The sequence below is a fragment of the Vipera berus genome (assembly GCF_964194415.1).
Source record: "Vipera berus genome assembly, chromosome: 2".
Taxonomy (NCBI): Eukaryota; Metazoa; Chordata; class Lepidosauria; order Squamata; family Viperidae; genus Vipera; species Vipera berus.
In genome coordinates, this window is record NC_138203.1 from 263,213,782 (window position 1) to 263,240,502 (window position 26,721).

The window sequence follows — 26,721 nt, forward strand, 5'->3', positions numbered from 1 at the left end:
GTCTTCAGATAACGCTGGCTCTCCCTCGGCTAAGAAATGGAGATAAAGCACTGCCCCTTAAGAGTTGGACACGACTGGGCAAGGGAAACCTTTACCTTCTGTGTAATTGTAGAGTTGGAAGAAGTACACAGATCCCATCTCAGTGTGTTCTTTTTCTAGTTCTGACTCTTGAGCGTTCAAGCAAGGTCAGAAGTGGGCCACAGTTACTGGAGGAGGATGTTCAAACGAAGCTATCCCCCATTCTAAAATTCTGTAGTTGCACAATTCCAAATTACAGAGAGGCTTCTAAAGATGTCGAAGTCATGGTACTCCCCTCAACTGAGATAGCTGGTCTTGAGTAAGCAGAAAACTACTGTTGTGAAATTTGCTATCCCTATAGCCAATACTTAGTCTGGCCTCTATTCCCGGCTGCTATATAACAGTGTCAAGTTACTGCCATTCCTTGACTTCAAGCCAAGGTAATTTTGAGGCTGCCCTTAGAGATTGTTAGAATAATGACAACCTAAAGCTGTTTGTTTTTTTCCATATGCAGGCTGGGAGTGAAACAAAGGCAGCATCACCGGCACACAGTAGAAAAAAAGACGTCCTCAAGATAACGTTTGTAATGTATCTAGGTTTAAGAGGACAAAGGCCCTTAAAATCCCCCTTCAGTTCTTCATGCTGAAAGTGCAAAGATGTGCAGCATTATGTAACGGCTTCCTAGAACTGCATTTTAGGAAACCTGTGATTGAGAATGCAAATGTGGCCCACCAGGAAGCTTTAGAGTTGCTGGGTGGCATATAAATTAAATAAATAAATTAGAAATCAGGCTACCAAGGGCCATCTGAACCTTGCAACCAACCTTGAAATTGATGTCTCTACACATTTTGGGTTTCACTTCTTTTAACGATATTTGGATTTGGACCCAAATACCACACTCAAAATACAACACAATTTTGGCTATACGCAATCCGTACCCAACAGTGTATGAACTTGTTGCCAGCAATCATTAAACCTTAGATCATACCAGATTAGATCATATCATCTGTTAATAATACCTTATAAATATGGATCTCGGCATTGGGTATATTTCTGTCATGGCGCAAGCATGAGTTAACAAGATTTTGCTGCACAGTATCTCCTTAATTTCCAGTTTCAAACTATACTGTTAAGGAGAGAATAATCCAGCTCTTCAAAAATAATGGTGACCTATGAAAGTTTAATGCATACCACAAGTTATAAACACATGACATTTTCCAGCCAAGACGTTGCTGAGTTAAAATCCAATCTAACAAGTGTTGATTATTATCCATCTTTCGGTTGTCATGTGAAAAGTTAAAAGTTCTTACTGACAGATCTAAAAAAAGGCATTTTTGAAGTCACTAATGATAGATCTAGAAGAAAGACGCTTTTTCTTTCACAAACTGATGCTCATTCTTCGTGCCTGCTACTTCTAAATGCTTTCCTTACCCAGTTCCCCTGCCCTAACTTTATTTCAATTACTTATTTTCAAACACAAGATGATGACATTATATGCTACAAATAAACTTCAGCAGCTGAACAGAAAGGTTTTCAACAACAAAAAAGCACGCTTCCTTTGTTAGAAAAATTATCCAAGGAAGTGTGCTTTATTTTATTTTATTTTATTTTAAAGAAAACACAACACATAAAACTGATGGGATCCTTTCTGTTGCCGTTCATAGCAAATAATTCTACGTTGGCAGAACTTGACTGCGAGCTACATAATATTCTCCACTGTGGCAAATACTCGGCAGTCCAGCAAGATTTGATTTTATTTTTCTCTCACTTTTAGCATTTACAAAAGAACATTTCATTTCCCTCAGTCAAACGAATAGGGAGCTAACCGATGTGCGATCAACAATTATGCCAGTGCAAACAGTCGTAAACTGTCAGTCGGGGTGGAAGAAGAAACACAGAACGCTTAGAAACAGGTGCTGGAACAACGGCTTCTGCGGCTGTTGTGTTGTCTGTTGCCATGGCCTCGCTGGAGGCAGGAGCTAGAAGGTCATTGAAGGTGAGGGTGCTAGGCTCGCAGGAGGCAGGAACGGTAGATTTGGGATCTTTCGGTTCGGGCTCCTTGGCCGACGGCTGCTCCTGGAGTATGCTCGGGTCGGGCTGAGGCAAACAGTAGCTGTGGTAGGTATGTTGGTAGGTGGTGCTGGGTATGCGTTGGAGGAGCTGCCCTTGCAACTGGTGCTGGATCAAGAGCTGGGGAACCTTCCCTTCGGAGTGGAAATCGCACTGGTAACTTGTGAAAAGGGGCCTATCGCGCTCCAATTCCTCCTTCAAGGGGACCCAGTCAATCAGATTCCGAGTGTTGGGAAGGCTCCCTTCTATTCTCCTTCTCCCTAAACCCTGCCGTGGAACAAGGAGGATCCGTTCAGACTTGCAGCGCTGGAACATGACGACCAATCAGTTTAACCCCAAAGTTAAAAAAAAGGATACAAGTGACCAAAGATGAAGATCAAGCAAGTTGTGGAGACCGTTGGAAAAGAGCCTCTACTACAACAGGGGTGGGCAACTATGGGTAGTCCTCGACTTACAACAGCTCATTGAGTGGCCTAAGTTACAAAGGCAGCGAAAAAAAGTGGCTTAGAACCATTTTCCACACAGTTGCAGCATCCTCGTGGTCATGTGGTCAAAATTCGGCCGCTTGGCAGCTGACTCAGTGTTCCCTGGTCCCCTCTTGCGACCTTCTGATCAGCAAAGTCAAGGGTCAAGCCAGATTCACTTAACAGCCGTGTTACTAACTGAACAACTGCAGCGATTCACTTGACAGTTGTGGCAAGAAAAGATGTAAAATGGGGCGAAACTCCCTTAACAAATGTCTTGCTTAGCAACAGAACTTTTGGGCTTAATTGTGGTCGTAAGTCAAGGACTACCTGTAGTCTTAGCCAACCCAGAGGAAAACACATAGAGTGTGTTCCGTTAGCATCCTGGCCCCAAAGCTACTGATTTCTGCCCCCAAATGGGCGGAGAATTTGAAACCGTAAGCAATTAAGAGGCTCAGATACATAGCTCAGCTGCTGCTTTTACAAAGACATCCCACTGGTGATGGCAGTTCCTGAAAGAACCCAAGAAGTTGCTGAAGGGAATTTAGTGACCAGGGGAATTTTTTAAGAAATAACCAAGCACTAAATGTACTGCTTCCTTTTTGTTACTATGAGCCAGCAGTGTGCAGCAGCAACCAAAAAAGCTAATACAATCCTGGGTTGTATAAACAGAGGCATAGAATCAAGATCATGCGAAATACTAGTACCGCTTTACAAGGCCCTAGTAAGACCACACCTGGAACACTGCAGCCAATTTTGGTCACCATATCACAAAAAAGATGTTGAGAGTTTGGAAAAAAAATTCAGAGAAGATTAACTAAGATGATCAAAGGCCTGGAGGCTAAAGCATGCAAAGAACAGCTGCGGGACTTGGGTTTGGCTAGTCTAAAGAAAAGAAGAAATAGGGGAGACATGATAGCAGTGTTCCAGTATCTGAGGGGCTGCCACAAGGCAGAGGGGGCCAGGTTGTTCATTAAAGCACCAGAGGGGAGGACAAGGAACAATGGTTGGAAACTGATCAGAGAGAGAAGCAACCTGGAATTAAGGAGAAACTTCCTGACAGTGAGGACAATTAACCAGTGGAACAGCTTGCCTCCAGAAATCGTGGGTGCTCCATCACTGGAGATTTTTAAGAAAAAACTAGACAATCACTTGTATGAGATGGTGTAAGTTCTGCTTGAGCAGGGGGCTGGACTAGATGATCCAGCTCCTATTCTATTCTATTCTATTCTATTCTATTCTATTCTATTCTATTCTATTCTATTCTATTCTATTCTATTCTATTCTATTCTATTCTATGAGGAGACAAACATGATATCTGGAATTTTCCCCCTTCTCTCTCCCTGTAATATACTCACATGCTCAAAATAGGTAGCTGATCCTGGGAAGGCATGTCGGTTATCATGCTTGGAGAATATGTGCTTTGAAGGGGTTTCCTTAAAAAAAGAAAAGACATGATTAGTCCCCTGCCAAATACACAGCCAACAATATTTGCTCAGGGATGGCATTCTGCTGCAACCTGCAAAAATTAAGACATTCAGGTTTGCCACCAAGAAGGCAGGTATTCATTTGGGCTGTGTGAGATACAGGCAGCCTCCTCCATTTTATGTCTCCCTTCTCCACTCAAATTATAAGCACAATTGGGACTAGAATTTCTGTTACTAAGCAAGGTGGTTGCTAAGGGAGTTGCGCACAATTTTAGGACCTTTTTGCGACAGTTAAGTGTATCACTGCAGTTGTTAAGTGAATCCCATAGTTGTTAAGCAAATTTGGCTCCCCCCCATTGACGTTGCTCACCAGAAGCTGGCTGGGAAAGTCACAAATGGCGATCACATTCCCTGAGGACACTACAGCCTTGATGGACACATGGTTGCCAAGTGCCTGAATTTTGACCACATGACATTGGGGATCCTGCAACAGTCATAAGTCTGAGAACCAGTTGCGACTTTTTCAGTGCCATTGTAACTTCAAACAGTTGCTAAAGGAAGTTGAGGATTATCTGAATTGGAATGGGTTATGGTGAATACAAGACTAAAATTTTCCTCAGAGTATTCTTCCTTTTGGAAAAGCTACTAGATATTAGTTCATGATAGCTACTAGATATTGGAAACGCTACTAGATACGAGTAACTAGTTCATGGTAGTTTTATCGTGAACAATTAAAATATTTAAGGGAAGCAGACAACAGGAATGAGGTTACAGGTATCATGTGTGCTATTCCCTAAGCAACTGCAACACACTGGAATTTTTTAAATCAACACCTGCTCATAATACATGATACATATCTGTCGGCAACACGCTCACACAAATACCCTGAAATGAAATTCTGCTTAACGAGACAGCTCATAAACACCATCAGTGACTAATACTTGACCAATTCCTAACATTTGCAACAAAATTGCAGGCATTAAAAGCTAATGTAATTGATCCAATGGGCAATCTTTTGATTAGCTGATTAGTACATCCCCTAGTGAACTTAATATAATAATAAGTTGGAAGGGACCTTGGAGGTCATCTAGTCCAACCCCCTGCTCAGGCAGGAAACCCTATACCATTTCGGACAAATGGCTGTCCAGTCTCTTCTTAAAAACTTCCAGTGTTGGAGCATTCACAGCTTCTGGAGGCAGGTTGTTCCACCGGTTAATTGTTCTGACTGTCAGGAAGTTTCTCCTTAGTTCTAGGTTGCTTCTCTCCTTGACTAGTTTCCATCCGTTGCTTCTTGTCCTGCTTTCAGGTGCTTTGGAGAATAGCTTGACTCCCTCTGCTTTGTGGCAACCCCTGAGATATTGGAACACTGCTATCACGTCACCCCTCACCCTTCTCTTCGTTAAATTACACATACCCAATTCCAGCAACCATTCCTTACATGTTTTAGCCTCCAGTCCCCCAATCACCTTTGTTGCTCTTCTTTGTACTCTTTCTAGAGCCTCAACATCTTTTTTACATCATGGTGACCAAAACTGGATGCAGTATTCCAGATGTGGCCTTACTCATTCTTTTCCCAAGACAATTAACTTTTATGCTTCAAAATGCAAAAAAAAAAATATGATGAAATTGTTTCCTTTCAGAGAATTTAAATTATTTAAGGAGATGCTTTCAAGGATCAAATCAAATTATTTTTTGTCCTATCTGCAACCTTCCCTTTTTTAGGAAGATTGTTGAGAAGGTTGTTGGGCAACAATTTGAAAAAGCTCTGCAGGAAACAGATTATTTGACCACTCTCAGTTGTATTTTAGACCCCATTAATAGTACAGGTAGTTTTGTTGCTAAGCGAAACAGTTGTTAAATGAATTTTGTCCCATTTTATGACTTTTCTTTGCACAGTTGTTAAGTGAACCACTGCAATTGTTAAGTTAATAACACAGTTAAGTGAATCTGGCTAACTGTCTGTCTCTCTATTTATCTATATCTTTTTTCTATCTTTTCTATCTTCTATCTATCTTCTATCTACCCCTATCATCCGTCCATCCGTCCATCCGTCCATCCATCCATCCATCCATCCATCCATCCATCCATCCATCCATCCATCCATCCATCTATCTATCTATCTATCTATCTATCTATCTATCTATCTATCTATCTATCTATCTATCTATCTATCTCTATCTCTATATCTTATATATCTATATTTTCTATCATCTATCTATCTTCTATCATCTATCTATATCATCTATCTATCTATCTATCTATCTATCTATCTATCTATCTATCTATCTATCTATCTATTCTCTCTCTTTCCTGATTATTGTTGGCCACTCAAAGTAGTATGAATCGATCGGCCATATAAATTAAATCTATAAACAAACAAACAAACATACTGTGCACAAAATGTAGCTATGCAAAGGCCCTCCTGGCCATACCTGCCACCTACTCTCCAAGCAGTGAGGGTGAGTCCAGGAGGACCCCAGGTTGCACGTAACTCAGTCGTGTCAGGATTGAGCCACAATCTCTTCTTTCCCATCCTGGCCCAAATAGCCTCTAGATACTGCATCAGCAACTTGATAGCTTAATTTGTGTATCCGGGATAGAAAGTAAAGCTGGGTATCATTAGCATACTGATGCTATCAAACCCTGAACCGGTGGAGACCTCATCCAGCAGTTTATATAGATAAACATGAGAGGTAGAAGTGTCAGACTTTGATATCCCAGTTATCTTTGAAAGATGACTGGCCCATCTAAAATTAGTTAAATCCAGTTCTACACAAACATTTCCAGGTGCTGGTTTGAAAACAGATATTGTATTGATACAAATTTTGGGTTCTTTCCCTAACAATCATTATAGTTACAATATTTAACACTGAGTGACAGGCCAGTATAAACGATACAAACCAGATTATGGAGATTTATATTCAGATCCAAAATCATTAACAAGGTTGTTAGTATTCAAACAACTATTAAATATCTTCCAGACTGGATTTGCACATTATGCTACAGAATATTATAATACAGTAATTTAAACCATGGTTTGCTGACTATTTCACTGTTACCTAACTTCACACATCACACTAATTCAAAATGAAACAAAACTGATGTGTGAACTTAGCCAAAAATTGTTGTGAATCTAAAATAATCTCAAATTGACAGGAAGAAATTTCAAAAGTAATGTTAGGAAGTATTACTTCACCAAAAGAGTAGTGGAAGCTTGGAACCATCTTCCAGCAGAGATAGTGGGTCAGTCCTCATTAACTGAGTTTAAACATGCTTGGGATAAACACACAGTCCATCATCCAACAAAAATTAAAAAATAAAATAAAAATCAATAAAATATAAAAATAATAAATAAATTTAAAAACAAAAAGCAAACTCAAAAGGCAGATTTGATGGACCAGTGGCCTGAAATTGCTAATATTCTGACAAAGCCGTAGAGTCACTTGTGGCATATTTTTCGTTTCAAATTTTGTTCTAATACGTTTTTTAAAAATGTAGAATATATTGTCATGATTCTGCAAAGAAACCAAAGGGGAGGGGGTTGGTTTCCATGATTTCCAAGCATGTATCAAGAAATGAACAAGATTTAATTCATTATGATATGGATGTCATGTTATGTTATAAATTAACTTACAAAGCCAAATTCTCTTAAAAGTGTCAAGTGAACTTCCCATATGGTTATTTCATTGCAATTATCTACATAAATCCCATCGTGACATACAAAAAGCCTTTTCTAATGGATTTCCATTTCCCCCTTTTTAACATTAGTAATCTACTTGCAATGTTTGATATAGTTTTAAAACAAAATCAATATAAAGAGGGGAAGAGAGAGAGAGGGAGAGACAGAGACAAGAGACTATAGTCACTTGACCACATTTCAGGCCTATTGTAGCCATTTACAGTATTTTTTGACAGTTTCCATCCTTTTCACCTGTTTTCCAGCAAAAAAAACACCCATAGGAATAATAAATCCACTAAATGACCACCATTTGTTTAATGACTGCTACAAAAAAAGTCATAAAATTGGGTCTTCTAACGACCTAACGGAAATTCCAGGCTCCATTAGGGTCATAAATTGAGAACTACCTGCATTCTGCCTAGTACTGAGCTGAGAATCTTTCCTCTTCCAGTAACTGATCTATCCCTGAATAATAAACTCGGGGGTACACTGCGTGCTGTCAGTTTCATAGGATGCTCTGTTAGCAGATGAATTTAATCAACCTGCTGCAGGAATGATTATTCAATGGGAATATTTATTGTGCCAGTGATTGATGCTGGAAAGCACTTGCCAACTGACAACTGAGGGAAGTCAGCTCCCCAGAGAAGGAAATATTAAAAGGGCAGGAAAATACATTTCCTAAAAAGAAATTAAAGAGGCAGAAAAGCATGCCCAGTTTTTCTTAATAGCCCCAGGTCTCCCTCCCCCAAGCAGAAACCAATAAATAATAATAATAATAATAATAATAATAATAATAATAATAATAATAATAATAATAATAATAATAATAAGAAGAAGAAGAAGAAGAAGAAGAAGAAGAAGAAGAAGAAGAAGAAGAAGAAGAAGAAGAAGAAGAAGAAGAAGAAGAAGAAGAAGAAGAAGAAGAAGAAGAAGAAGAAGAAGTTGGAAGGGACCTTGGAGGTCATCTAGTCCAACCCCCTGCTCAGGCAGGAAACCCTATACCATTTCAGGCAAATGGCTGTCCAGTCTCTTCTTAAAAACCTCCAGTGTTGGAGCGTTCACAGCTTCTGGAGGCAAATTGTTCCACTAATTAATTGTTCTAACTGTCAGGAAATTTTCTCCTTAGTTCTAGGTTTCTTCTCTCCTTGACTAGTTTCCATCTATAGAAATGCAGATGTAAACCATTCAGGAAGGTTGAAGCTAAGAAGACTTCAGACATCTAAAATCTACATGCCCCAGGGAGGTGGGCTGGGACATACAACCAGCAAGATTCCTAGAGGGGCCCACCTGGACCCAGGACAGAAATACGTGACAGGAAGTAGCCACACAGGAACAGGAAATCACTCCAAATAATAGAGTCTAGGGCAGGGGTCTTCAAACTTGAGCCTTTTATGACTTGTGGACTTCAACTCCCAGAATTCCTCCTCAGCGTGGCTGGCTGAGGAATTCTGGGAGTTGAAGTCCACAAGTCATAAAAGTGCCAAGTTTGAAGACCCCTGGTCTAGGGGGTATAAAAACCCACTACCCACACGTGGTCAGTCCTTTTTCTGTTGGATCCATCTTGCTATCTGGCTTTTTTCCTGCAATAAACTACAACCTTCTTCCCAAAGCAGTTGCCATGTTTATTCCCCGCTTGGATGAACCATGATGAAGACTTTTCTTCCAACACAACCAAAAGTCAAATTTATATTCTCCTGGAGTTGCTTTTTCTGTTACAAGGTGCACTCCCACACTATGCAAAGGCTGCCATCTGCAAACTTCAGTTTCTTCAGCATATCAGTCAGAGCTGAGGAGGCAGTAGGGTCAACAAGATGGAACCTAGGCAGTAGCTTCTGCGTTGGTTTCAAACTGAGTAAATGTTTTGGTGGTCAGCTCTGGTTGTTAAAGTGTGTAAAGTCTTAAATTCTTAACGAATACTCTACACCAGGGGTGTCAAACTCAATTTCATTGAGGGCCGCATCAGCATTGTGGTTAACCTCAGGGGGCCGGGTGGGTGTGGCCAGGGTGGGTGTGGCCTACTGGGTGGGCGTGGCTAGAGTGCCTATGGCCTACTGGGTGGGCGTGGCCAGCTCTACATGGTTCGCATCAAGGGTCATCAAGGGTCCTATGGGGGCCTGGGCAGGAGTGGGACAGATCTGAGGGTCTCTGGCAGGAGGAGGGTCTCTGGGCCAGGGCCAAGGCAGTGGGGGCCGTTCCCTCACTGTTTCCAGGATGGCTTCGCGGGCCGCATGAAACCACTTCGCGGGCCGGATACGGCCCCCGGGCCTTGTGTTTGACATGTCTGCTCTACACAAACTAATACTGTACACCAAACTACTTTACCAAAACTAATGAAGAAGGAAAGTAACAGAAGGAAAGAAAAGGGAAAAAAAAGAAATAGAAAGAAGAAACTCCCAATTTCCTCTGCGGCAAATGTAAGTATAAAACACAGGAGAATAGCACTGGAAGAAGAGAAGATCAAGGAAATATATTATTAATACATCGAGTATGGAATTATGGAAATTAATCATTATTGTTTTTAAATATACGAACCCAGACAACACGCGCTTTACTAAGCACTAAAGATTGCTATTGTAAAAAAACCAATAAAATATATATTTTTAAAAAGTATAGAATACAGAGTTGGAAGGGACCTTGGGAGGTCTTCTAGTCCAACTCTCTGTTCAAACAGGAGACTCTACAGAATTTCAGACAAATGGCTGTCCAGTCTCTTCTTAAAAGCCTCCAGTGATGAAGCACCCACAACTACTAGGTTTAGGTTTTAGGTTTTATTAAATTTTTATACCGCCCTTCTCCCGAAGGACTCAGGGCGGTGAACAGGGCATATCATAAAACTACAAAAATACAAAAGTTAAAAAAGAATTAAATTATTGCCCACAGTAAAAACAATAGAAAATGGAACCGGCAGGCCGAAAAAGCCGAGCCCAGCAACACCGCGGAAGACGAGAGGCAATGGAAAAGGCAACACGCAGATGGAACAGGCAAATAGCAAAACTACCTCCTTATTTGCCTCATAAATTCAGCTTCATGGATTTAACAATCCACATCCCCTACCCAGCGGGCCCAAAAAGACCCCTGAGGGGCTCCGAAGGGACGCCCAACAGCCGGAGCTCACGGAGCTCAGCCCAACACGTCCGCCATCTTCAAAAAAGTGTAAAGGCAGGTTGTTCCATTGGTTGATTGTTCTGGCTGTCAGAAATTTTCTCCTTAGTTCTAGGTTGCTTCTCTCTTTGGGTAGTTTCCATCCGTTGCTTCTTGTCCTGCTTTCAGGTGCTTTGGAGAATAGGATGACCCCCCCTCTTCTTTGTGGCAGCCTCTCAGTTATTGGACTGCTATCATGTCACCCCAGTCCTTCTTTTCGCTAGACCTGACAAATCCAATTCCAGCAACCATTCTTTATATGTTTTAGCCTCCGGTGCTCTTCTCTGCACTCTTTCCAGAGTCTGAACATCTTTTTTATATTGTGGCGACCAAAACATCAAAGTTATCTCTTGCTAGGATTACAAACATTCTTTTCTATTATCCAGGTGTTTTTTTTTCTAATCATAAATGAGAACTGCATTTTTTTCTGTTTTATGCAAAAAAAAAAAAATCAGTAAAGGGTGTCCAGTCAGCCGTAAATGTAGGCATTGTTTTTTTCTATAATGGAAAAAGTTAATTTAGCCACCTATGCACATTCCATCATCTTCACCGACCGTTCCTCCGTAGTGGGTGCTGTCAAACCATTCCGTTTTTGAGCAAAACTGTGTTCGCTTGTCATGTATAGACCTAATTCCAATTAAATATGATTTGTTGAGTGAGCCATAGAAAGCCCAGGAGTGTAACTTTTGGATGATTGCAGATGTACTTACAATTTTTGGAAGGCTGAAAAAATGTTCAGCTCATTTTAGAGATTATATTACAACTGGGGAAAAAAAAATTCAAATACTTTAAATGTAAAGCTACATGAAGCCCCAAGGTGTTCAAGGTCCTCACCCTTGCTATCAGTCTAGATTTACAAAAAAACCTGGCTAGGTTCACACTTAACAATAACGAAAGGAAAGCCAAGTAAGCTACGTTATGATTTAGGGCAGGAATTAGCAAAATGATGCTCTTAAACAACACCGAAACACTGTTAACCTTCCTCCCCAAAACCTCTCAAGAAATTTCAGCCATTAAAATGTTCTAAAATGTATTTTAGTGCCTTTATAATTGTGCAACTTTCTGGAGCCTGGCTACAGATGACATGACAGTAGTGTTCCAATATCTCAGGGGCTCCCACAAAGAAAAGGGAGTCAAACTATTCTCCAAAGCGCCCAAAGGCAGGACAAGAAGCAACGGATGGAAACTAATCAAGGAGAGAAGCAACCTAGAACTAAGGAGAAACTTCCTGACAGTCAGAACAATTAACCGGTGGAACAACCTGCCTCCAGAAGCTGTGAATGCTCCAACACTGGAGGTTTTTAAGAAGAGACTGGAAAGCCATTGGTCTGCAAAATGGTATAGGGTTTCCTGCCTGAGCAGGGGGTTGGACTAAATGACCTCCAAGGTTCCTTCCAACGTTATTGTTGTTGTTGTTATTATTATTATTTAGTAAAAGAATCTGTGGCAGCAATACTACATAATATCCAACCAGGCCAAATACAGTAAGATCAAGATAGCCACAGTCATGGACCTCATCAACCTCTGCTTCACTATTTACTTTCAGTTTGATGGACGCATATACCAACAAATCAGAGGAACACCAGTCACATCCTTGTGACTCATAGCAGAGACTATAAGGCAGCATCTAGAAATTATAGTACTTCCACACATACAATTTAAATTATGGATTTGGTATGTAGATAACATCTTTGTCATAATAAAAAAGGAACAACTAAAGAAGACACATGAAGCTATTAACAACATCCTCAACACACTATATTTTTTATTTAATCTATATGCTGCCCATCTCACTAGCATGAGAATATTATTCAGCTATGTTTAAATGCACTGAATCTAGCTAAAACATCAGAAGGACACAGACCACCTATATAACATCTTCCAATAAAATTGAAACCCACATTTTATAAAAAAAAACTTGACCCCTCAACCCGTTATAGCACAACCAACACAGACAATGAAAAGGACAACAGTGCCATCCATCAAAGACAGAAACAACCAACAAAACTATTACAACAATACAGCATCACCACAGCGCACAAATCAACTAAAACCTTCCAAAGCATCTTAAGTAAACTAAAAGACCGAGTAGCTCAAGAAGCAAAACCAGGAGTCAACTACTACAGCATATTGTCAAGTTTCCGACGTATGGGCTGATGTCAATGCTGCTAACATCGAATGTTATTGCTTGACACATATAGTGTAAAGGACTGTAATGCCCACTATGTAAGACAGACAAGTAAAAAACGAGAGTGCATCCATGAACATCAACTAATAGAAGATGTGATGAAAGCTCATTAATCTCCTAGCACATGGACAGACTGAACCATAGTTTCAACTGGGAAACTATGAACATCCTAGACCCAGCTAAATCCAAAAGCACTAGAGAGTTCCTGGAAACTTGGCATTCAGACAGATCAGCTATCAACAGACATATAGGGATAAATCACGTTTACACACACAAAGGAGACAATGCAAAAGTTAGGAAGGAAACAAAAAACACCAGAATAAGAGATTAGCACCAGACAAACAATGAGGCAGAAAGCAATAACCAACTATCAAGGAATTACCAAGGAGAAAACCACATCCTTATCAACACTGGTGGGGCAAGCTACTGTTTATAAATAAAAAGCAAAGCCCACACTCACTAGTACTAATGATGTTACCTAGTCAGGTAATGAAAAACATCTGCAAGCAAACATCCAAGCTCAGCACCAAGGGCTGCACAGTTCAACCGTGACTACAAATATTCTCCTCTGTTAAAAGCAGGAATTTTTAGCCCGTGCAATTTGTCATGCGGAATTGCTGTAGGAACAAGAAAAGAATAATCTACTACTTTAAATAAACACAAAGTGTCTGTAATCCCTATCTGTTGCATCTCCCCTCAACTCCAGAATTACGTGAGAACCCCACTGGTACACATCAGGCTTTACCATTTTTCCGTTGCATGAAATAAATAAGAACCAACGTTTAGATTAGAAAATCAGCAGTGTGAACTCTCTCCAGCAAATTGAAAGGATCAGAGATTATCTAACTAAGGCAGATGCAGAGTTGCGTGAGCTAAATCTGCTATCACAATATGATGTTCAATTAGACTTACCAGGTCTGAACCGCAAAAATCCAGACAACTGGGCTGGTGGCAAAGAGATACAGAAAACATTAGCTCTTTGCTGCTACCTAAGTTTGTGCTGCCTAGTTGTGGTGCATTGATGCTCTGTTTCCCACTTCTGTAACAAGATGACAGAAATCCAGGCCTGGGGAGAGAGATACACCCAACAGATTGTACCTACTGTCAAAACTGCTGTGGGTCTAAAAAGAGAATTAGGAGACGGTTCCCATTATCTGGTACAGGTAGTCCTTGACTGAACAACAGATCGCTTAGTGACGGTTTGAAGTTACAACATCACTGAAAAAAGTGGCTTCTGACCATTTTCATACTTGCAACCTCGGCAGAATCCCCATGATCACATGATCAAAATTCAGATACTTGGCAACTGACTGCTGCTGTGTCCCAGAGTCTGGCGATCACCTTTTGCAGCCTTTTGACAAGCAGTGTCAATGGGGAAGCTGGATTCACTTTATAACGGTGCTATTAATTTAACCGGTGCAGTGATTCACTTAAAACGGGACAAGAAAGATCATAAAATGGGGCAAAACTCACTTAACAACTGTCTCGCTTAGCAACAGAAACTTTGGGCTCAGTTGTGGTCGTAAGCCAAAGGCCAGCTGTGCAAGGAACAAATGCTATCGTTGCTCAAATGAGGTGGCAGGAATCTAACGGCACAATATTCAAGGTAAGACTGTGGCCCAGGCAATTAAATACAGCTGAACTGCTATCTCAAATGCCAGCAGGCAGAATTCATATAAGCAAGAACAGAACTTTTTTATCCGGGCTTTCCTGAAGCTGAAATGAGCTGCCTGCAATCGATTGAGTATCTTTCTCATAAGCAGATAACGGCAAGAAGGCGAATTCCCACTAATCTTATCTTAATGCCTTTAGAATTTGATTTTGACAGAAGAGATTACTTGATAGAGGAATATTTGGTATTTGATAGAGGAGAATAGCACTGATGATGTTACCTAGTTTGGGTAAGGAAAGGTCTGCAAGAGAATTTATTTACATAATATATTTAAGGATATATTTAAACCAGGGGTCTTCAAACTTGGCCCTTTTATGACTTGTGTACTTCAACTCCCAGAATTCCTCAGCCAGGCACGCTGGCTGAGGAATTCTGGGAGTTGAAGTTCACAAGTCATAAAAGGGCAAGTTTGAAGACCCCTGGTTTAAACTTTTCTTTTCAGCATAGAAGCCCTTAGAGCAGCAAGAGGAAAATAATTAGCAAAATTATACTTTCTAACAATCATTTTCTCATTAGAAACTTGCTTTAAATTTTAACATATTGCTGTGATGTAATTCTTTCAGTTTAAAGCAGACCTGGGCATTTTACAGCCCCTGGGCCACATCTGACCCTTTGGCTGTCCCTGTCCAGCTCAGGTGGATTGCTTTTATTTTGAAGGTGATGACTTTTCCCCCCCACTTTACATATGTGCATGCGTGCCTGCCTACATCCCTTCATAGCCCTATTGGTTCAGCCCTCCACAATAGTTGCAGTTTCTGCTCACCCCTGGTTTATAGATTAGATTTTGACAAGTAATGAATTAAGACTTTTATCCTGGAGTGTACAAATATAATTCCTTTCTCTCCTCCTTTGCACTCAGGTAATGCATTCAAGAGTTTCCTTGCAGCAAAATGGGAAACAAACAAATAATATAAACAAACAAACAAATAAATAATAATAAACTAAGTGCCTTCTTGCCAAACTTTGCATCCTTTCTGGATTTCTAAGGAGTGAAGATGGGGAATAACACTTTGCAAGTCATGACAACATTGTGCAAATGATACGGCTTACCTACTGCATCATTTGCATCATAAAACAACTGATGGAAATAATTTGTTTTGATATTTTTTTCATGATGATCTTGTGATGTACAGTATGTAATGTCATTGTGATTTCAACCAGATGCCTCTGCTGTGGCAATCATAATGCTGGCAGGGATTCAATTCTTTCAGTCAGTTATGCTGTCATTTATGAAGGGAGAATAGAATTAGAATCACAATAAAACTTTATAAAAGATATATTCCAATTATCTTACAAGTTGCGGACTTGATTGCAAAGTGCCTAGATTGGTAAGGGCATAGAATCTGCTGTTTTCAAAAGTCAAAGATGGATAATTTATGGCCTGCATTATGTTTCTGAATGTCTTTTTACAGCCTTCGGCATCATGGAAAGTTGTACTGTTGAAATTGCAAGTCAAATTGCCAAATTGCAGAGATGTAGTTTTCTCACAGTTTCTACACACTCATTGCTTGATAGATAGATAGATAGATAGATAGATAGATAGATAGATAGATAGATAGATAGATAGATAGATAGATAGATAGATAGATAGATAGATAGATAGATAATATACAGAAGAGAGGGGGGGGAAATAATAGATAGACAGATAGATAATCTAAACATAAAAAATACAATTATTCCAGTGCAGTCATTCATGCTATTCCCCAATGTCCAGGGTTGGTATTTGTCTACTTCCTACCTACTACTTGTGGTGCTACAAGCATGCCATTCCAATCATTGGCATTATCCCTCATGGCTATTTTAACTTGGGTTGTCAGAGAGACTGGATATTATGGAGATTCTTTTCAGAATTGGGTTTAATACTCTTCTGAAGGAATCCTAGACGTGTTGTTAAGGATGTCTTCAGTGGTCTTTTGAAAGAGTAGTAGAACCATCTTTTTTTTTAAATAAAAAAGACAGGAACTCCAATTGATTTAAATTGGGAAAAGAGCCAAATTCTGCAGCTCTCTGCATCTGATTCTGTCCCAAAAGCCTGCATCATAAAGTCTCTTTTTTAATAATAGTTTTATTGATCTATCAAACTATAAAATACAAAGAGAAATTCAAAGAAGTAATAAGAAAACTACGAGGGGGAGGGAAAAGGAAAAAAAATAGTGTAAAGAGGGAAAAGAAAAAGGTACCAACTTCCAACTCTCTTTGCATCATAGAGTTTTTGATTTATTGTTGTTGTTGATGATGATGATGCTTTGGAGTTTTCCAGGGCTGTATTCTCTATTTGTTTTATTATTTGAGGAAGTGCCATTTAATTTCTGCCAACACTATCTGGTGTATCCTCTGGATTATTTCCAGATGCTACCAGCCACAGCCACTTGCTTTCAATACTTCAGCTTGCAGCATTTATCAATAACTCCTTCCAGTTCATCCCACACTGACTGACGAGTACACACATAGTGGAGACAAAGACTAAAGCAAGACAAAGCTCTTTGAGCTCATCTGCCACACCTGTGACCTGTCAATTGGGCTGTCAGTCAACCTATGTTTAGCTCTCTTCCTGAAGACCACTAAACTATGTCTAACAGCTAGCCCAGGGGTGTGGGATAAGAAACAGACCTGTGCTGTGTAGCAACCTGGCAGCTAGGCTATTTTTAGATATAGAGTTTACTGCTATTCATGATCGCACTCATATTTGAATAAACATCTCCAGCATATTATATCAGGAGATTTACCATTTTTTTTAGGCTTTGAACTTTAGCTAAGAGCAAAACAAGGGCTGGAAAGAGAAAGAAAAAATAATCACAAGAGAAAAACAAACAGTGCCACATTTAAAAAGTAGGGTTTTTTATAGCAGGCGTTGAAGATGGATGTCGGATTTGAATAACTGTGCTCTAAGATCATGGCATCCGTCCCTCTCAATTCCTGGCAAATAGATGGGGAAGAAATGGAGGTAGTGACAGATTTTATTTTCCTGGGCTCCAAGATCACTGCAGATGGGGAAAGCAGCCAAGAAATTAAAAGACGCTTGCTCCTGGGGAGAAAAGCCATGGCAAATCTAGACAGCACACTAAAAAGCAAAGACATCACCCTGCCAACAAAAGTGCATATAGTCAAGGCTATGGTCTTCCCAGTTGCAACGTACGGCTGTGAAAGTTGGACCATAAGAAAGGCTGAGCGCCAAAGAATTGAGGCCTTTGAACTATGGTGCTGGAGAAGACTCCTGCGAGTCCCTTGGACTGCAAGGAGATCAAACCGGTCAGTCCTAGAGGAGATCAACCCTGACTGCTCTTTAGAAGGCCAGATGTTGAAGGTGAAACTCAAATACTTTGGCCACCTAATGAGAAGGAAGGACTCACTGGAGAAGAGCCTAATGCTGGGAAAGATGGAGGGCAAGAGAAGACAGAGAATGAGGTGGCTGGATGGAGTCACTGAAGCAGTAGGCGTGAGCTTAAATGTTGCCCATGGGGTCGCAATGGGTTGGACACGACTTCGCAACTAACAACAACAAGAACAATCAAGTAGAGAAAAGTTCCAAAGTCCAGAACTGTAGGATTTTTCTATCTGCTCAGAGCTTACGCTGGGGCAGACTACCAGTGTATGCATTTTTTGTTTCTGAGCAAAACCAAGCTGTTACTAGAGATCAGAAGATTCCTCACACTGGCTGAGGTATTCTGGGAGTTGAAGTCCACAAGTCATAAAAGGGCCAAGTTTGAAGACCCCAGCTTTATTAGTACAGATTGTCCTCAATGTATGACCACAATTGAGTCCAAAATTTTTGTTGTTAAGGGAGAAATTTGTTGTGAATTTTGTCCCGTTTTATGACTTTTCTTGCCACATTTCTTAAGTGAATCACTGATGTTGTTAAATTAATAACATGGAATTTGGCTTCCCCATTGTCTTTGCTTATCAGAAGGTTGCAAAAGGAGATCCCGTGAGCCCGGGACACTGCAACTGTCATAAATATAAACCAGTTGTCAAGCATCCAAATGTAAATCATGTGACCATGGGGATGCTGCTGCCACAGTCGTAAGTGTGAAAAATGGTCATAAGTCACTTTTTTCAGTGCTGTCATAACTTTGAACAGTCACTAAACGAACTGCTGTACGTCGAGGACTACCTGCACCTACTAAATGTCAGAAAGGTGTGATGAAGTCTTTGTGCAACCTTCCCTCACCTTCTCCGTCAGCTCTGTGAGAGAGCGAGCAGAAAGACCCAACCACTCACCTTCATCCTCTTCAGAAAGATATCGGGAGGTTGTGGACGGGCTGCTTTACGATACTCCTGGTTGAAGTCACTCCTGCATCTGCTTCTGTGGTTGCCATAGAAACCATTGGCGTGCTAAAGGGAGATAAGCAAGAGAGAGTTCCCTCATTAATAACTGGGCAATATGGATCGCACAGATGCTCCAAACTTTCTGGTTAGCTTGATACTATAAAACCCGGGGAGGTTGCAATTTTGTCTTTGACAATGAGAGAAAGAATTTTAAAGGATTTGTTATTACTTTTAGGTTTGATCAGAAAAGTTGCTCTTCAGACAGGGGCAAAGAACCGGGCAAAAAAAAAAGTTACAGGTGGTCCTCGACTTACGACTGGTTGGTTAGTGACTGTTCGAAGTTCCAGCGGGCCTATCTGTGGGACACTTATGACTCAGGTTCAAAGTTCCAGTCGTCTCTCTCCCCCCCCCACCCGTTATGGTCACGTGACTGCACATCAGGTGCTTTGGCCACCAGGCCTATTTATGGCTATTTGCAGCATCCCATGATCACATGAACCGTGGTTTGCTTAATTGACACTTAATGTTCACTTAATGACCACGACAAAAATGGTCGTAAAATAGGGTCAGTCGCATGACTTGATACATTTTTACCACCATCACGTGGTAATGGGCAGTTGTGACACGATGGGCAGAGTTCATTGTGATTGTAACTCGAGGATTACCTGTATTTGGAGAAATCAAGACAGTTTCCAAAGCCAACCATTAAACCATTACATTCAACCTGAATTTAATCTCCCTGTTCAGGAGTCTCTCATGAATACTAGCTATTCTCCACTGATGGCTGCTTGGTTCACAATAATGTCTTGGCTGAAAGATTTTGACAACAGTTAGTTACAGCTTAGGCCACAAAGAGACATGGTGCTGAATCTCTTAACGCATTTTAACACAGATATTTCATAGTGAAGTTAATCTTTGAAATTTCTTTGCTCAAAGGTCAACGCTTTAGTTTGGGATACCAAATTTGAAAGATTTATTACTTATAATATATACTTATATACTTATAATAACAGGCCATTTCCCTGTATTACAATACATGAACCAAGCTTGGCAGCAGACCTGAATTCCTCTATATCTATTCTTGCTCTGTTCTAAAAACCTACTGCCATGTCCCACAACACTGTGGAATCACGTAACTACATGCTTTTGAATGTGGCATGTGCAATCTTCTGTTAGCATTACACTTTACATTGGACAAACTGGCTAATTCTTACATAAAAGCACAGACACAAAACACATTATATCCAAAAATCAATTCCTAGGAGAGTCTTCAAATACTTTGGCCACCTAATGAGAAGGAAGGACTCACAGGAAAAGAGCCTAATGCTGGCAAAGGTTGAGGGCAAGAGAAGGAGGGGACGACAGAGAATGAGGTGGCTGGATGGAGTCACTGAAGCAGTAGGCGTGAGCTTAAATGGACTCCAGAAGATGGTAGAGGACAGGAAGGCCTGGAGGAACGTTGTCCATGGGGTCGCGATGGGCCGGACACAACTTTGCAGCTAACAACAACAACAAGGAGAGTCTATCACAGACCTCGCTGAAAATGATTGTGCAAAGAATTTACAAAAAAAACCCAATTTCATAATGCCATTTGAGCCAGAACTTTTAATTTTTAAAAACCGTACTTAAATCGATTTAAATATTAATTGATCAGGGCAAGATATTATGCCTAACAAATCTTTTGTGAACAGCCATTGTCTAAACATAACATTCAGGGAGTGTACTTCTTCCATTTATTTCTCCTACTTTTGTTCCACTCTAAACATGTCTGTATCAGGGACGCGGTGGCTCAGTGGGTTAGGACGCTGAGCTTGTCGATCAGAAGGTCGGCAGTTTGGCGGGTCGAATCCCGAGTGCCGCATAACAGAGTGAGCGCCTGTTACTCGTCCCAGCTTCTGCCAACCTAGCAGTTTGAAAGCACGTAAAAATGCAAGTAGAAAAATAGGGACCACTCCGGTGGGAAGGTGACAGCGTTCCGTGTGCCTTTGGCGTCTAGTCATGCCGGCCACATGACCACGGAGACGTCCTCGGACAAGCGCTGGCTCTTCGGCTTTGAAACGGAGATGAGCACCGGCCCCTAGAGTCGGAAACGACTAGCACGCATGTGCGGGGGAAACTTTACCTTTTACCTTTAAACATGTCTGTACTTCTCTGTCTCAGAACAATATTCTGTACATCTGATCAAGTGTCTCAAGGGTGCTTTCCTTGAGGAAAGAAAAACAGTCCAGTTGCCTTTTGAAAAAGCACCTTTGAGACAACTAGGACCTGGATGACTGATAATATCCAGAGACGTCTCACCAAATGGATTAAAGTGCATATTAAATGTGTTAACGTTTAAAGCATTGCAAGAGACACTAAAGACATTTTTTTTAGTTGAAAAGAGGGTTACTCTGTTACTGCCTAGACACTGCCAAGAGTTTCCAAACACTAGTGCAGGACACAGAAGCTGCAAATGGACAAGTATAAGACAGTACGACATAATGCATAAGTACGGCTAAGTGTGCTCTTTATTTAAAAAAAAAGACTGTTTATAATATTTATCAAGTGTTGTGAAAGAAATTTTCAGAAAACATTAGGAAAATTCTCTACAGATGAACAAAATTTGGAAATGGGTTGCTTTCATTGAAGATTTGCTAGAAAAGGCGAAACTATAATTGTATGGGTCTTATTTAAGCATGCTGCTTCACTGCAAAATCTGGACCCAATGGAGGATAGCTAAGATTTAAGAATATTTTTCTGGAATTCAGAAATAATAATAATAATCAAACAACAGTATCTGTCTGTCCCAGGTCCCTAGAAAGAACTCAATAGATGAATAAAAAATATCTCTGAAATCACTGTCAACACTGCAAACATTGGACATTTTTGCCTTGACAATATAAGAGGCAGCCTTTCTCTTTAAACTGTTCTGCTTTTGAAAAATGAAGCTGTAGGGGGTGAGGAGAATGCTATCCCGGTTGTTTTTTTAATAAGTTAAAGAATGGCTCGAAATAAAACGGAAGAGAAGCTTTGCACGTTAAACTACTTAGAGAATGTGTTTTATGATGTTAAATTAAGGGGGGGAATTGTGTTTGATACAATGTGTTCAGGGGAGGAAAATTCAGATTTTGGCATTTATCCATGAGTGCCGATGCTTTGTTCTCATTATTATAGACTTTTTAGAATAAACAATGCTGGAATGTTCTTTGAACTGTCTCATTATTCGGAAACATGACACACTGGTTGTCCAGTTGTTTCTAATGAAAGCCTCTTGTCACATAGTCTGAAACATACCATCTTTCTTGCTCAAACCATGGTTGGCATCTTTGAAAGGTCACTGGGTTCACATACCTTTATAATCACTTGAAAATTGCTTGTCAATTACTGTTCAGCTTTAGAAATCTTTGAATTAAACAATAAAGGTGTGAGTTTCCTTTATACCTTAGCAAAACAATACAAATTTAAGGATGACAAAACATTATTTTGAAATAAACAGCAAAAGGTTGATTAGAACTTTGATTTTGGAAAGTTGCAAACAGATTAAGAGTCCAGATGGATTTGAAATAAAATTTTGGAATTACTTATAAGAATCCTTCCCATGGGAAAAAGTTGTTTTGAATTCTCTAAAAAGAACATGATAGGATGAGACTTTTGACAGTTGGGCACTAGAGTGAGCCAGAGGAACTAAAGATTACAATTAAAGGAGAAATTTGACTTACAGGTACTTCTTGTTTAACAACTGGTTGCTTAGCAACTATTGAAGTTATAATGGAAAACCCCCCTCAAATGCTGCTTACAATTCAGTTCCTGAATTCTAAATGCAGCAACTACACCCCTACCCCCATCACACAACAGCATTTTGGACACTTGGCAACTGGCTCACTGTTATGGCCAGTTGCATGATCCACAGTAATGTGACCACAATTTATTATATTTTGGGCAGTTTCTAGTCTTTTAGTCAAGTTTCTGGCAAAAAAGCACCCATAGGAATTAATGACCTATAATGCTTGATCCTTCTGCCAACCTAGCAGTTCGAAAGCACGTAAAAAATGCAAGTAGAAAAATAGGGACCACTACGGTGGGAAGGTAACAGCGTTCTGTGCACCTTTGGTGTCTAGTCATGCCGGCCACATGACCACGGAGACGTCCTCAGACAAACGCTGGCTCTTCGGCTTTGAAACAGAGATGAGCACCGGCCCCTAGAGTTGGAAACGACTAGGACGCATGTGTGGGGGAACCTTTACGTTACCTTTAATGCTTAATCACCACTTTATTCACTTAACTACTGCTGTGTTTCTTTAACTATTGCTGCATTCACTTAAGAACCACCACAAAAAAGTTGTAAATCGGATCAGTCACATGGTTGCTTTAACTTTCAACCATCGTGACTTACATTGGAAATTCCAAGCTCCAATGATCTTAAGTCAAGGATTCTGTACTAACAGAGAATGAACATTGGACACACTAAAGTATATTTTTGAACAATGGACCTAGAAATTAATTTTAAGGGTGTCTGTCTCTATAGAGTGTGTACAGTCTATAGAATACACTCTAAAGACTGTGCTTGAAGACTGTGTTTAAAAGATGTTATGAAAGAGGAACAAGTTTTCTATGACAAGATTGAGGCTGATCTGAAAGTAGATTTGAAAATAACAGGCTACAAGAATGACTTGGAAAAAGATGCCACACTGAACATGCAAAAAAATAATAATTAAAATGGATATATTGTAGAAATAACAAACCAAGAGAGTGAGCTAATTTTCATATATTAGATTTTCAAAATAGTCTTGTTGAAACATTGAAGAATTTTGTGAGAAGGAATAAATAAAAAAATAAAAGAAATTAAGTTCTAGGACATTATTTGAAGGAACTTATGACCAAGATTGTTAAAAATAAGGAATATAAAGTTAGTTTATCTGATCAAGCTTAAAATAGATACAGTCTGCTATTAAATTTGGTAACCCTTAATGGACTTTTGCTGATCAGGACTGAATGATGAGGCACTAAGGATCTGTTTATAGATAAGAGTTGAGATAAAGGAAGAAGAAATCACTTGTTATATGTTAAAAGAAGGTGCTAAGTTACTAAAATTATTTGTAATTATAAAGAATGGGGAAGTCATTTCTTTATAGGACCCAGATTGTTGGGGGCAATAAGCTGACTTTGTAATAATGCCGCTTGGGGGGGGCGAAAGCCCTAATAAGCAGGCATATACATAGAATGAAGGCTATTGCTAAGCACATTGTGCTTTAGATTGTAAGCCGCCCTGAGTCTTCGGAGAAGGGTGGGATATAAATGGGATTAAAATAAATAAATAAATAAATAAATTTCTTTTGTATAGTCTTTTTTTCAGCATTTTCTGTTTTTCTATTTTTTCATTTTCCATTTCTTCTTTTTATTCTTTTTTTAGTTTGCATTAGTTTTTTATCTTTGTAATTTTTAATAAAATTACTATTAAAATGAAACATATTATCCTTAAGTAGTAGCCCCAAAATTAAAAGTTAAGGGCTCAGTGGCTAGTATGGTAAAATGATTGTGTAAGATCCATATTTGCCTGTTCTGTCATTCATCTTTCACTTCTTCCTTGGGATACATTACAGCAGCAATCTTCCTATACAGCACTTACTTGGTGGCGTATTCAGTTGCTCAAAATCTTAAAGAGGGAAAAGAATTTCAGGTCTAATGGAAAACGAAGGTTAAGAAATCAGGAATCAAGAAAAAGAAATATCTGGTAGCCTTCTAAATGGTCAGATGAGAATTCCTAGCTGTCTGATCAGCCGAAACATCCACCGTAACAGCCTGGAGAATTGTTATAATTTAAAGAACGGAGGAGTGAGGTTTGGTGGAAATTTGCAATACAGTTATATACATTAGTGAAAACAGGTAGACCATGTACAGTTATGGGGGAGGGCAATTGTCATTTTTATCATTGGCCTAAGTCGGCTCCTGTTTTCTGCCTGAGATGAACATGCTGTGGTTGCCAGGCAACAACAGGGCTTATTCCCTAATCATTTTCTTTTGAGGAAAAGAGAAGGGTCAGCAGTGAGACTGTGGGGAGGGAGGCAGCAGCAGAAATAGGGGGAAAAAGTGCAAATTCATAGGATCCTAGCTCAGGATTGATCCAGTACAGAGATCATTGTAAGGGTTTGGATCAAACTAACTCTCGTCGTTTCTGTCCTCTTCTGCAGAGAAACATCAGCCTAAAATCATCCCTTACCATCCCACAATATAAACAAGGCTACAATTTAATTATTGGGGGGAGAAGTGGAAGTAGGTCACCTAGCTGACCTCATCTCTGTCATTCAGATCTGGGTTGATCTGCTGCAAGACCAAATTAACCTCAACAGGCAAGTCATGTCATCCCTTAGGCACTTTTGTGCCCTGGTTCAGTGACACTAATGTACAAAGCTTTATTCGTGATACAACAGGCAAAGATTCAATTCTCAACTGAAGAAGCAATAACATGGATGAAATATTCTCTTTAGTAACTTTTTTCACCCTAAGGTTTCTTTGAGGGGGGAGCATAGCTCACCATGGCAGGCAGGGAAAACGTTGCTGTCCCTTTGTAATTTTAAGAGGGTATATAATTTTAATATACCAAATCTGTGCATCAGGTCCCTCTGAAGCTTAACACAGCTACCCAGCTACCTTCTCTATGGACAGAAAAAGAAAACCTCCTTTGGCTGTTGAATTTTGGACCTTGCAATTCTGGGGTCTCTTAAGGGTGAAACTGAGGCTGGTCAGATCCAGTAATAGCATTTCTTTGCCTCAGTTTTTAAGGCAAAGAGTTTCCAGATCAAGGGGGGATATTTGCAGACACTTCTTTACTCTTTCAAAAGTAGAAAGCGTTGCTGATGGGGCCCTACCTATAACCACAAGCCACACTCATCACAACAGTTGAGCTTACCCATGTCCCTACAACAGGACTTGGCATCCCCTCACAGTTTGAGGGGAGCCTCCTAAAAGCAGCCAGTCCCTTCTGCTTTTACAGCAGTCACCTGAAGCTGACTGTGATGGGGCCTAGAATCCTCCATGTTTATATAGTTGCTAAGCAACCATTCTATGAGGAAAGCAGTTAGATTGTTCTAACAAGGCCAAGACATTCAGTGGCGCCTGGGAGTCTTTTCATCTTGGAAGAACTTATCTTGGAATGTAAACACTTACCTGCTATTAGTTCTTTGCCGCAGGTGTGTGTATCCACCCACAGTTGTGTGAGTGTGATGATAGACTCACATGTGGGGTCTATAGTTATAGTGAGATATTTTCTCAGAAATAATAGACAAATCTAAAAAGGGGACAAATCTGAAAAAGGTTCATAAGGATAATTGTTCAATTGTTTATATTTATAGTTTGCTTTGCAATGGAAAATTCAAGAGCAAAACCAGGAAAAACTTTACAGAAATGCATATTCTAATAAATACTGTATATGTACAATCAAACAGTATGTGTAAAGGTATTTTTAAAAAAATCCATTTCCATATTTTTCTCATGAATGTGATACATTGTGCACGAAATAGTACCATTTATATAGGAAGCATGGAGGATCAGAATAAAAGTTAAAACAGGTTTTGAAAAAATAATGAATCCAAAAGATAGTTTTCTTACCATAATGGACTGTCTTTTTTAATAAAGGACATAGGGTCACTATATCTGTAATGCAAAAGAAATAAAAAAAAAACCTTGGCTGTGAGTTGGAAGAATAGCAAAATAGGGTAGGAAAATCAGAAATGTTTACAAACAAGTTCCCAATCCCAGTTAACTAGAATAAAGTAGTCTAACCCAGTGTTTCTTAAAGTGTGATCTGAAACACCATCTCT

General features: G+C 39.8%; 1 protein-coding gene across 1 annotated transcript; it reads right to left on the reverse strand.

The window, feature by feature from the left end:
• Window positions 1-1,854: 1,854 nt before the first annotated feature.
• CIMIP7 (ciliary microtubule inner protein 7) lies at window positions 1,855-25,838 on the reverse strand (the record flags this gene model as incomplete). Its single annotated transcript, XM_081319083.1, has 4 exons — window positions 1,855-2,355; window positions 3,911-3,988; window positions 18,878-18,991; window positions 25,812-25,838. The coding sequence occupies 4 exons, from the start codon at window positions 25,836-25,838 to the stop codon at window positions 1,855-1,857; spliced, it is 720 nt and encodes a 239-aa protein (XP_081175209.1).
• Window positions 25,839-26,721: the final 883 nt, after the last annotated feature.